This window comes from Conger conger, chromosome 6 (genome assembly GCF_963514075.1).
Source record: "Conger conger chromosome 6, fConCon1.1, whole genome shotgun sequence".
In the NCBI taxonomy this organism is placed as follows: domain Eukaryota; kingdom Metazoa; phylum Chordata; class Actinopteri; order Anguilliformes; family Congridae; genus Conger; species Conger conger.
The window spans coordinates 27,029,056-27,041,546 of NC_083765.1; the positions used below are offsets into that span (position 1 = coordinate 27,029,056).

The 12,491-nt window shown below is 44.8% G+C and overlaps 1 protein-coding gene across 1 annotated transcript; it reads left to right on the forward strand.

Moving 5' to 3' along the window:
- Nucleotides 1–741: 741 nt before the first annotated feature.
- Nucleotides 742–9,694, forward strand: pdlim3a (PDZ and LIM domain 3a). The gene is made up of 7 exons (XM_061245596.1): nucleotides 742–1,005; nucleotides 4,887–5,038; nucleotides 5,981–6,065; nucleotides 6,345–6,532; nucleotides 6,891–7,015; nucleotides 7,700–7,811; nucleotides 8,585–9,694. The coding sequence occupies exons 1-7, from the start codon at nucleotides 913–915 to the stop codon at nucleotides 8,772–8,774; spliced, it is 945 nt and encodes a 314-aa protein (XP_061101580.1). The 5' UTR covers nucleotides 742–912; the 3' UTR covers nucleotides 8,775–9,694.
- Nucleotides 9,695–12,491: the final 2,797 nt, after the last annotated feature.

Consider the following 12,491-nt stretch of genomic DNA (forward strand, 5'->3'; position numbering starts at 1 on the left):
GGAGCCCGGACCAGCCCCCCGGCCGCTTGGGTCGGGCTGCAGCTCCAGACCAAATAAGGGCAGGAGCTGTCGGAGCCCCGCAAGCCTGCGCGGCTAACGCTAACACAGGGCCGTGATACGCAGCGGATAAGCTCTAACGGGAGAGGGACAGGCTCTTCTCAGGAACAGCCCTACCACCACCCCCTGCTCCTGCTCTAAGGAAGGAATGTAGGGTGGTGGCATCGTTATATTTATGAAGAACAGAGGGAGCTGGGTCATAATCTCCTGTGTGTCAAACAACTTGAATTATGTAAGGGAATAACACAGCAGCATCTCTTTGAACGGCTGTGGAAGTAGTTGCCATTGTAGGGTGCTGATACCATAACCAACACTATAACCTGTGATTGATTGATTTCATTACACAGACAGGCTCTGCTAAGTGCTAAGTCTTGAGAGGGGGTTTTTGAGTTCTAACACACCTTTACTGTAACACCACTACACACTATAGCACAAGGCACAGAAAACCATCAACTCCCACCAATCACAAGGAAAGAAAAAGGTAAAGAGTGAGAGAGATGTTTTTGGCGAATGTTCTAGCAATGGCAGAAGAAAGAGAGAGGAGGAGGAGAAAAACAGGCGTGACGTATTTTATGTTCCGTTAATGAGGCTTTGGCTAAAGCACAGAAGGAGAGAGACAGAGACAGAGAGAGAGCGAGAGAGAGACAGAGAGAGAGAGACAGAGAGAGAGATTGCGTGCTGCCTCAGGTCCTGAATATGCCCAGTGACCTCACTGGGGGGGGCGGTCCGTCCCTCCAGCACACGCCCCTGCTATAAGCACGGAGAAGGGGAGACTGAGGGGACCGCTGGAGCCCAGGAGAGGAGGAAGACTGCCAGCAGGCCCCAGCTCCACCGTCACCCTGCCCACCAGCGGGAATGGCACAGACCGTCGTCCTGGATGGACCAGCCCCATGGGGCTTCCGCCTCTCAGGGGGAAGGGACTTCAACCAGCCCCTGTCTCTGTCCAGGGTGAGTCCCAGGGGTCCACTTAGGGTCCATTACCGCTCCAAGCGCCTGTCCACCTCTTTGTGTTATGGCTTCCTTTCTGTGTCTGCTTGTCTCCGAATGACCTCATGTTCTACACTAGCAGGTGTGCAAAGCAAACAGCAAATTTGAAATTTGATTTGGAAACATTAATCTCAGGTGCTGGGCTTCTATGGGGGTTTAGAGAGATGAATACTGATGTTTGATAACCAGTCAAGGGTCAAGCTCATAAACTGAGTTCCTGTCTTCAGTTCATGGTACACTATGGATGGGTTTACTGTGGTAATTGAACAGAGACAGGAATTCAGCTGTAGGTTTTGCTGTAGGTTCTTCCTGCTGTATATTTCCAGGTATATTTCTAAAAGTGTGCGACTGTGGAGCACAGCGTGAATATTTTTAAGTCAGAATTTGGCTTTCATCAGAACTTGGCTCACCTTCCTGCCGGCCATGTGACTGGAAACTATGCAGATGAAATACAGAGCCTGATCTCTGCCCTCAATGGGAACAGAGGGGATGCCTCTAAATATCTGCGCTGTACAGACGACAGTTTATAAATCATAACAGCATGAGACTCGCACGTCTGAACTGCAGAACCCTTCATCGCCGTCTGTACTGCATACTTAGCAACAATCAAGAGGCTTGTTATAATAACTTATTGTCCGTTAAAATATTATGCCTGTTTGTCACATGGCTACAGCTCAGGGGAAAGTTTAAAAGAGGAGTTTCGTTTCTCTGAATCCACTCTTGAAGTGTTATCAGTTATCTGATAGCTAAACTGATCTGCCTTTTGGTTTTGGTTGCTTGTGGGACCAACCTCTGGGACCTCTTATACAGTATACATATCCCCCACCATATCCAGCACACACACATAGACATGCATGGACTGCATGTAGCTGGCACATTCCTTTTTCTTCCTCTGTAATTCATTCACTCACATCTCAGATCTATCTTTTCCATTTTTGGTAAAATCCTCCAAACAGCATGTTTGTTGATCATATTCAACTGGCTTAGCAGCTGGAACATTAACTGCCGAGTACTGGCTGTTCATACAAACAGAATATACTGTGTGTGTGTGTGTGTGTGTCTGTGTGGAATATTGTGCAATAATAATCTCCTAGTCTTATGGACATTAATAATATATACGTTCATGCAAAAGAGACATTACGAATAAAACATGGATTAATATGCTCATGTACTACACAACATCAGAGACCCAAGTCAATTTTATCTATGCATGTATAGGGCGGCCAGTAGCATAGTGGTTAAGGTAAATGGCTGGGACACACAAGGTCGGTGGTTCTAATCCCGGCGTAGCCACCATAAAATCCTTTGGGCCCTTGAGCAAGGCCCTTAATCCTGCATTGCTCCAGGGGAGGATTTCTCTTGCTTAGTCTAATCAACTGTACGTCGCTCTGGATAAGAGCGTCTGCCAAATGCCAATGATGTAATGTACTGTGTATGATGATGCTGAGGATATGTTGGTCCCTGTTGTCATGTTTACACAGTCCTTCCCTGGATGGTCATGTTTATCTTAAATTCTATGGCATTTAATATACATTTATCAGAATAGAATTAAATGCATTCCATCTGCAGGATTGTGTAAATGGGGCATATCTACTTTCTCTAGGAATTGTGGGAGACTTATTACAGTACCTGCAGACAGTGGGTGCCCCAGCGGTGACAGCAAACAAGCTTCACAAGGACATTAACACCTCTTGGAGAGGCAGTTGGCACCATGTAACCTGTCACCTGTCATCCTCCTCAATACCGCTCCAGGACACACTATGAGACCTTATAAAGACAATGTGAGGAGTTGTTAATAGTTTAGAGTCTATTAAATGCAAATTTACAGATCCATCTAAATCCATACTAAATGACTGGGATTACTTGTTGTCCTCTCTCGTCCTGATTGGACACCTGGGGTCTGCTTGTACCAGCTGTGATTGGTGGGCATTCCTCTGAAACAATGACTGGGAGATCGCTGAGTCAACAGAATTGGCACCTGTCAGGATACTTTTCAAAGGGCATTCATGCCAGTGTGTGCACTCCCAAAAAGATAAAGCCCTGTGTTTATCGCTGCCTGGGGAACGAAGGTCTCGGCCGCAGGCATGAGCTCACGGACACGGCTGCAGCAGTCGATGAGGGATCGCTGGCACTAAGCTGGTGTCCCCATCAATCTGGATGGCCTCAAACTCAAACAGCAGAGGGACAGCTCGTATGACATGAGCATTTATGGGCCGGTTTACTTCCTCGCAGTAGTTTGGGAGATGGGGAGGGGGGGTTGGTGATCTCCTGACAGATCACCCTGCAGGTGCGCAGATTCCATCTGGACACAGTCAGACCCCTGGCCCACAGCGCTGGTTTACTCTGGAGAAAGCTGTTTACATTGCTGCTCATACTTGGAATGACAGCGGTAACATTATGAGAGGAGATCCACGTGGCTCGCGGCATTCCGGAACGTGCAAGGCAGCATTCATACTGAAAAAGGAAAAGATTCCCTGGGATCACTGGAGAATCACTGCCATGCCAAATAAAACCTTTTTGGGAAATGATCCATTTGCTTTTATGGGGTTGTATTGTATTATCACACTGAACAATGTCTTTAGCTCAGTGGTCTCCAACCCTGGTCCTGGAGAGCTACTGGGTCTGCTGGTTTTTTATTTTCACCTTAAAATCAGCAGCCAGTTGAGACCCAGGTAACCAGGTGAGGTGAGTTAACTGTATAATCAACTTCTCTAATTGATTAATTAAGTGCAGAGAAACAACAAAAACAAGCAGACCCTGTAGCTCTCCAGGACCAGGGTTGGAGAGCATTTTAGCTGTTCTGCAAAGAAAACCTGTGGTGTACAATCATATCTGACACCCAGGTTCAATGGTTGGAGTGGCAGAAGGAAGCTGCTGTTTTTGTCTTTATTCAGGAATCATGGAAGGTTCATGTTCCCTGTAGGAAGTCCTCTACAGTCCTGATGCTGTAGCAATGAGAGGGTGTTCGCCCTTCCCTGCCCCGTCCCAAACGCGATCGTGGTCGATTGTGATCCAAACAGGAATCGGCTATTTTCCTCCCACACATTTTTTTCTGTCTTGTTTTGTGAGTGTCCATCTGTTTTCCAGCACCCCCCGAATGCTCTCACCTCTCTTCATGGACTCTGACACTGAGGTCATTACTGCTCCATGCCAGTTTCCCCCAAGCTGGCACAACTCCACTACACTGTGGAGTCAGTCAGTGTAGCTGGCCGCGGTGTCATACTGCATTATAACGGGAGCTGATTTTCGTATTCTCAAGACACTGAATGGAGGGAGGGAGCCATGTTGGGTCAACAGAAGAAAAAAAACCTTTGCAATGGCTTAAAGCTCAAGTGCACACCAGTGTGCTGTCTATTTAAATTCCAGCAGCTGTTTTTAATCCACAACCAAATTTCGTTTACAGTAATCTTAAAATTAATCAGAATTTGTTGTTAAGCACTTGAACAACTCAATTCAATAATTCATTTGAAAGCAGTTTTTGAAGAAATACATCTTGTTATTTATCTACTACTGTAATTGTTTATCCAACTAATGTTTTTAGCAACTGAACTAAAACATTGCTGTTCACTTGAGAAAAGGTCTGTCGTGAAGCAATACTGTGTATCCAACAGTCAAAAAAGTTGGACTTGCCTCACTAAAATGCTTTTTAAATGTTACGCAGGAGGTATTTTTCATAAATATGAATAAAGATTAACAATGAATAAATCTGAAAGAACTACAAACCTGCTTTGCGGTAAATGTCTATATCATTATGTACATAGTGTATGCTATTATTATACTGTTGTATGGTATGTACTGTATGATATACACTGTCCTATCTGTGTGTGCGTGTCCACATGCAGATCACTCCCGGCAGCAAAGCGTCAATGGCTAATCTGTGTGCCGGGGACCTCGTAGTGGCCATAGGAGGAGTCCCTACTGAGGACATGACCCACTGTGAGGCTCAGAACAGGATCAAAGAGGCCTATCATCAGCTCAGCCTCTCCATCAAACGGTGAGTGTGTTCAGTGCAAGCTGTGCATCATATCCATACCCTGGGAGAGCCTGACACGGTGAAGGTTACAGAGCAGACATATTTCACCAAAATGTTTAATGACAACATGATCACTTCAAGGAAGATATTGAAACTGTGTGTAGACCTGAAATGTAGTATTAAGGGGCTCCAGTTTCCATGATACCAATTGTTTAGACCAGAAAGGCATAGAGCAGATTTTCTTCACTGGCACTGGCTGGTTACTGGAGTTTCAAGGTTAACAGGGGCCTGTAAATTCCCAACAACACAAAGGCCACAAAGTTTGTGTCCTTTCCTGTGGCCGTATGAGAAGTCTTTGATGTGACAAAAGATAGATGACGGCAGTGTGCTTTCAGTGGAGCAGTGGTGATTTCATTTCAGTAGTCCCCAATCACTCACTGTTTTACTTGTCACTGGGTGCTGCCCACAGAGTGGTTCTCACTACTGTCCACATTACTGAAAATAGAACAGGGTCAAGAGGAAAAGAAGTCCACATTTTCCACAGAGAAGTCCACATTCACATTCTGTCATTAGAACAATTGTAGAGTTTGCTTATTGAAGCTGTGCCAAGTTTCCCCCAGTACTGATTTAGAGGGACAGTATATCTAAATTCTGTACAAGCCGCCAGTCCCAGAACAAAGAGAGAAAAACAAGAGTAAGAACGTACAAAGAGCAAAAGCACTGTTATTCTAATAATGAGCAAGGTAGTTAACCTGAATTACAGTACTTCAGTAAATCTAATGGTAGAGAAAAACATAAAAGAGGCAAGTTGTTATTGTTTCTGCATTGTATGTTCATTTCAATTATTTCTTTTAGCTGTATAAGTTTCAAAGTATTTTTGGATTTCACATTATATCTATGTATGTATTGACATCTTGGTATCTTGGTCATGACTGGGTAGCAGTAAGTTTGCTCTTGTTGCAGGCCAGAGACCAGACTATGGTCCCCTCATGTCATACAGGATGGCAAGGCCAGTCCCTTCAAAATCAATTTAGAGGCAGAACCACAAGTAAGTCACAGAAAGTTTATGGTTCATAAACCAAGCAAAAAATTAAGTCTAACAGTAGCGTGCTTTGCTCTTTGCTACGAGCAATGATGTACATAGAGTTAGATGTTTAGTGCTGCTTGCTTGTTGTTTGCAATGTTCTTGCATTTGAAATTCATTAGCATACCTTCCAAATACATTACATCATTCCTTGGTGCGGAAAAGAATAACTGACATTGCTCTCCATTCAGAGTTGAGACAACTGCATGCAGCCCTCCCGTTTCTGTTTGGCTTTGTGAGCAGGAGTACAAGTCAGTCGGCACCAGCCACAACACACGGGCCCAACCATTCGTGGCAGCTGCTAACATTGACGACAGAAGGCAGGTGGTGAGTGCAGCCTACAACTCGCCCATAGGGCTGTACTCAACAGGCAATATTCAGGACGCCCTTCACGGACAGCTGCGGGGCCTCGTTCCCGACAAACCAGAGAGGTGAGCGTCTCACATCCTGTGTGTGCGTGTGTGTATGTGTGTGTGTTTGTGCATATCAGAGTGGAGCCCCTACCTGTTTTCCAAGACTATGAACGCTTTGAAGACTATGTCCAGGTCTGCACCTGCAAAGTGTTAGTGTAATGCCAAGTAGTTTCAGAGTCATCTAATTTATTTACCCATGTGCATACAATACATATTATTAGTACATTGTTTATTACATAGCTTTGGGAAAAGGTTAGGCCCATGAACCATTTTTAAAAAGAACATGGTTCCCTAGAGGTAACTGTAAACCCCTTTATTACCGTGTGTACAATGTGCGGTACAGCAGTTAATGCCCGCGCTCCCTCCCTCTGTGTAGTAAGAAGCTGACCTCCATTGAGGAGTCCCATGTGTACCGTATGCTGCAGGAGAAAGAGGAGGAACCCCACGAGCCTCGACAGTCCGGCTCCTTTAAGGCCCTCCAGGGCATCGTGGAAAATGATGGTGAGTTTGCCTCAGACGTCTTCCTGGGTAAAAACAGAGGGAAGTCTATGAAAGAGTTTGTGTGATTATATTGATCTAACATAGTCATGCACTGTTTATATGATGAAGGTCAGAGCACTGTATAGACAGTAAACAGCTAACAGCTGTGGAATATATATGCAAGGTTCTTCCAGGCCTCAAAAAGTGTGGGTAATAAATTTGGGGGTTTCTGTTTTTATAAACTCCAATACTATCATGCAGAGGAAACTACACAATATTTATTTTTGTGGATCCTGAACAGCAGACCAACACTCCAAAAATAGTGAGAGTATCTTTTTTGTACCACTAGATGGCAATAAAGGGCCAATAAATTGATCTACCAGATTTCTCAGTTCTCCTCCAGGGGCCCCTTCCACAAAGCAGGATTACTCGGTCAGCCAAATAACTGCACAAAATAAAAACCAGAACAGCTATTTTTAGCTGTTTAGTTTCCACATTCCAGGTTTGGGCAGGGTTACAGGTTTTACCCAGTGCAGTTATCAACTCAGTAATTCTGCTTTGTGGAACAGGTTCTTGTTTTAACAAGCCACATTTCTAGGTCTGTCCAGCCAGGTCAAGCTAAAATCTGGAGCCCGTTTGTGCCTAAATCCTCATGCAAAACACTCCATAGCCACCTAGCCACTGCAGTGATGACTATTTCCGCAGGTGCTTGGCCCATCATCACACGGACGGTAAAGGCTCCAGTGACAAAGCCCACAACCCCCACTGGCACCCTGCAGAAACTGCCCATGTGTGACAAGTGTGGAAACGGCATTGTGTGAGTGCTATAATATATCTCCACCGAAAACTTCTTTCAGTTTACCATCATGCAGCTGGGGCCTGAAAATTCCTGCCTAAAACCAGCTGGGATTCTAAGCTGGTTCAAACTGTGCTGGCAAAAGATGGTCTCTAGTTGGACAAAGCTGGTCAAAGCTCTATAAGCTAGTAGAGTAAGCTGATGGTCAAACTGGAGGATTAGCTAGCGAAATAGGCTGGTTAGCTGGCAGCACCTAAAAGTGTTGAAAACTATTAAATCAGTTTGCCCTGCTTAGGCTGCAGTAGGGGTATACATCAGCAAGTCATGTATCGGTGAGGACAATGTGCTGTGGGAGATGGTGTCGGCAGGATGGGATACGTTGGTCATTAAGGATGTTCATTAAGGCTCTACAAAGTGCCAGCTAGGAAGTCTCAGCCTATTTCTGATCCATAACTGAGCACTCATTTTTCATGTCATGACTTTTTTGACACCATGTCAAGGCATAGCCTAATCTGAGATACTTTGACATGACTACAATAATGTCACAACATGTTATGACATGATATATTTCAAAGAGAATGCTGATGGCTGCTCTGTAAAAATATGTAGCTTGCCAGGGGCAATTTATGGCCAGAACATAATTGTACAGCCATCAATCATCCCCACAACTCAGCAAATGTACCCTTCACATTGCATTTATCTAATGTTTAGCAATAGGCTATGAGAAACTGGTGGTTTATTCCATTTTGAAAATGACCGAACAAATAACTTTTTCTCCCTTATTTTCCTTTCAGAGGGACCGTAGTGAAGGTTCGTGAAAACTTCCGCCATCCTGGATGTTTTGTCTGTTCCGATTGCGATATGAGCCTGAAGCAGAAGGGCTACTTCTTCGTGGAGGGCCAGCTGTACTGTGAAACCCACGCGCGCGCCCGCATGAAACCGCCCGAGGGGCACGACCTGGTGGCCACGTACCCCTCGGCGTAGATCACCGCACCCAGCATGCAACAGAGTCCACAGCCCGTGGTGCTCCTGCACACCGTGGACCACCCCCCTCCCCACAAACAAAATCCACGAGGACAGTAAAAACCAGGCCCCACTATGATTATGTTTGTTAATGTGCCACATCAAGAATTGGGCCCAAGCATTAACGTACAACACATTTTGATCCGTCTTATTGCTAATGATGTCCTCCTGATTTATGAGAGTATATTGACCGACAAAGGATTTTTTACTACTATTTAAAAGTAAAAACCTATTTCACTCACTGTATGGTCTGGATACATATTCCGACAGTGCAGTGACTGTGGTTGGATATGCCATTAAATGGCTCGGTATTGTTTCATTAAGCGGGTATACCGAGCCTCATCCTGCAGGGATGAGTCCTGAATCGATCGGGCATCTCTGGTCTGTTAGTTGACAGTTCTACATCACGATAAGCAGCACAGGTGGTTGACTGCTGAGGGAAAAGGAGTTCAGGTCAGCTGCACCAATGATCTAAACACAACTGAGGCTATTACGGATGGGCATACAACTGTGAATGGGCATTGCAAACTGGGGGATGAAAATAATACAATGTTTTAAAAGGTAATGTGCCCATTCTAACTGATGGATTTGAGTCAATATAGCCATATAGGTTGTATACAGCCCATCTTTATTATGTTTTTGTTTTGGTGGAGAGGGTGTGGGATGGGGGTTTAGACTGAACACATTTGGATTGCCAATTATTTTTTCATTTCACTGCCATTTCACAAAGCACACGGAAAGTTGCCATACTTGCTTCCTGTTTAACCTGATGTTTTTGAGTTTTGCACATTAGCTATTGTGAATATTAAAGGAATGCTTAACTCTGTGAATTCGTTCAAATAAAGAAACGCTGAAGCGTGACTTCTTCAGTCGCAAAGAACTGTCAGTTTGCTGAATCGTTTTCGTTACCATAGTAACCATGATGTATGAATTCGTTAGTTTGCTGCAGTTAGTTAGTTAGCGGTCCGTTGTAGTATCTTGCGTCCACAACCTAAACAACGTGACTGGTTACATTTTCATTACTAGGTAAGAAACTGTTTTATAGTGTGAAATCAAGCTGGGTGAGCACCTGGACGTACAGAAAAACGTCCCAACATAGGCCAACATAGCTAAGTTATCTAGCTAGCGCTAGCTACTTTACGTAAATTACGCTCGGAATAATTTGAATTATTACCGCTTTAGACATAAGTTACAGACAGAGCACTTCGTTGACAGTGGCTTCATAATGTACAGTTGTAGGCTTTAAACAAGATCTGAGTTATTGTAAAATAAAGTCTGTCCTATTTAGCTGACGTCCTTAATTTAATGGATCCGAACTCTCAGGATGAAAGAAGCTCACCTCTCCTGCAATACGCTGACTTTGTTCAGGAGGCATATGTTCAATCTGAAATGCAGAGGAGTAAAAGGACAGAGGGAGGCAAAGAGGGACTGCCTCATAGCCCTAAACATATGGAGGATGTCAGTGAAGCAATGAAAAGACAGGCCAGTATATCAGCAATGCTGCAATCAGCTGAAAAGCCGCCATATAGGGCAGATGGCCCAGGGACCTCTTTATGGCCTGTACACAGTCGTGGTGATTGTCATTTGGACACTGCCAGCAAATCAGACCAAATGTCACAACTGGAAAAAATGGTCAGTCGGCTGAAGAATGCCCTGATCTCACTGGAGGAGGAGAACCTGCTCCTCAACAAGAAGGTTAAAGAAAGCATCGTGGCTCAAAAGACGTTCAACTATGGCATTCCTGGTTCCAAACCGAAAACACTCTCAGAGGCATCCCACATTGACCGCACCCACGAGGAGAGGTGGAAACAAGCGGCGCATTGCCAGAACGCAGATGTCCAGCAGGAGACGTGCGAGAGGAAAGATGCATCCTGCGACCAGCAGCAGTGTTTTCCTCCAGAAGACGAGAAGCAGGACGTTCATAAGAAGCTGAAGAAAATGGAGGAGTACTGCAAGGAATGCACCAAAGAGCTGGGCCGAGTCATGCGGAAGTACGAGGAGCTCCGCACTCAAAACAAAGCTGTGGAAAAGCACTGCAAGCAGCTCACGTCTGAGAACCAGAGGCTGGCAAAGGGCCTGGGGAGCCTGAACGTGGAACCGCAGAGCACCATGGTGGACACGTCTGGTGCCAAGGCGCTGCTGGACCAGGCCCACGAACGCTGCACCAAGGTGGGCCGCGAGAAAGATCTGCTGGAGGCCAAAGTGCTGAGTTTTGTGAGCGAGGTAGCACTACTGAGGGAGGAGCTCAAAGCCAGCCGGCTGGAAACCCAGAAGGCCCAGGACCAAGGCGCTCTCCTGGAAGAGGAGGCCAAGGCCACGGTGGCCAGGATGGGTGAGGAGGCCTGGCATTTGCAGGGCAAGCTGCAGGAGACCGGGGAGAGGTGGGAGGTGTACGAAAGCATGGTCAGGAAGCTGAAAGAGGAGCAGGCTGTGCTGGAGAACTGCCTCCGCACTGTTCAGAAGGAGAGGGACCTCCTGCAGCATGAGGTGAGGAAGCTGCACCAGGACTACATCGAGCTCAGCAGCACCATCTCCCTGCAGCTCAGAGCTAAGAACTCCAGCAGGCCCAGCACCTCACTGGCGCCCCCAGACCCTCCCAATTTCAGCAGTTTATTCACCAGGCAAGACAAAGTCATAGGTAGGTTCCTGTCTATTGCCTGGTTCTTTTGAGGCCTCATCAAGGTCAGACTTATTAAAAGTTCTCATCAGTTTAATATATGCATACATAATCAGAAGAAAATCACAATCACAAAAATCTTCATTGCAGAAAATTTGCCACATTACTGCAACAAGAAATCATAATTGCCATTATGATACAAAAGATTACATTTGTATGTTAGATTACATGTAGATAGATCACGTGTATGTTGAAGAGCTGAAATAAAAATGTGTGGTTCTGTTTATTAAGGTTGGGCTGGTGGGACTTTGCTTCTGATTTTGACAGACGGAGAGAAAATTGACCAGATAAGAAAGAGGCTGGAGGAAGAAGAACTGATAAGAGCTCAGAAATACAAAGATATAATTGACCAATCAGTGTGACACGGTGTCATGGTTACAGGGCAGGGTAGGATATAAACAGTAGGCTATACTTTTACAGATTTACAGATTTACAGATATAAACTGTCACCTGACCCTTTGCATTTCAAGGATGTTGTTACCAGTTTTTTCTGTTATTCTTTACAATTCTTTTTCATATAAAAAGTTAAATTAAATTCCTTTCTCAGTGCAGGACTATGACTAAAGCCATGGTGTCAGAGCGAAAAGCACAAGACAATCTATGGCATCGTCCCCTTCTTGTTGTAACCTCCTGGGGCACCGTGTCAATTTACAATAATCAAGTGTTGATTAAGGGCTTGGTATTTCGAGTCTGCTGCATAAATTCAATGATCTTTATAGTAGGGATACTGGATGATGAAGACATCTCAGGTAATAAGATAAATAAGTTTGTGCAGAATCCAGAATATTTATTTTTAATGCCTTAATACTGCATGTGTTCGCATGTATTGTCCACTAGATTGTGTCTGTGGCATTTTGGGGGTCGGTTGTAGTATTTCTGTACTGAACTAACATAGTGGCATGGTGTCAGTGTAAATACTCGTATAAATAAAATTTTTTTGACTCAAATAAAAAGTAACCACATCTGCCGTTTTTTTCTTTTTTTTCTTTTTACTGGATGTT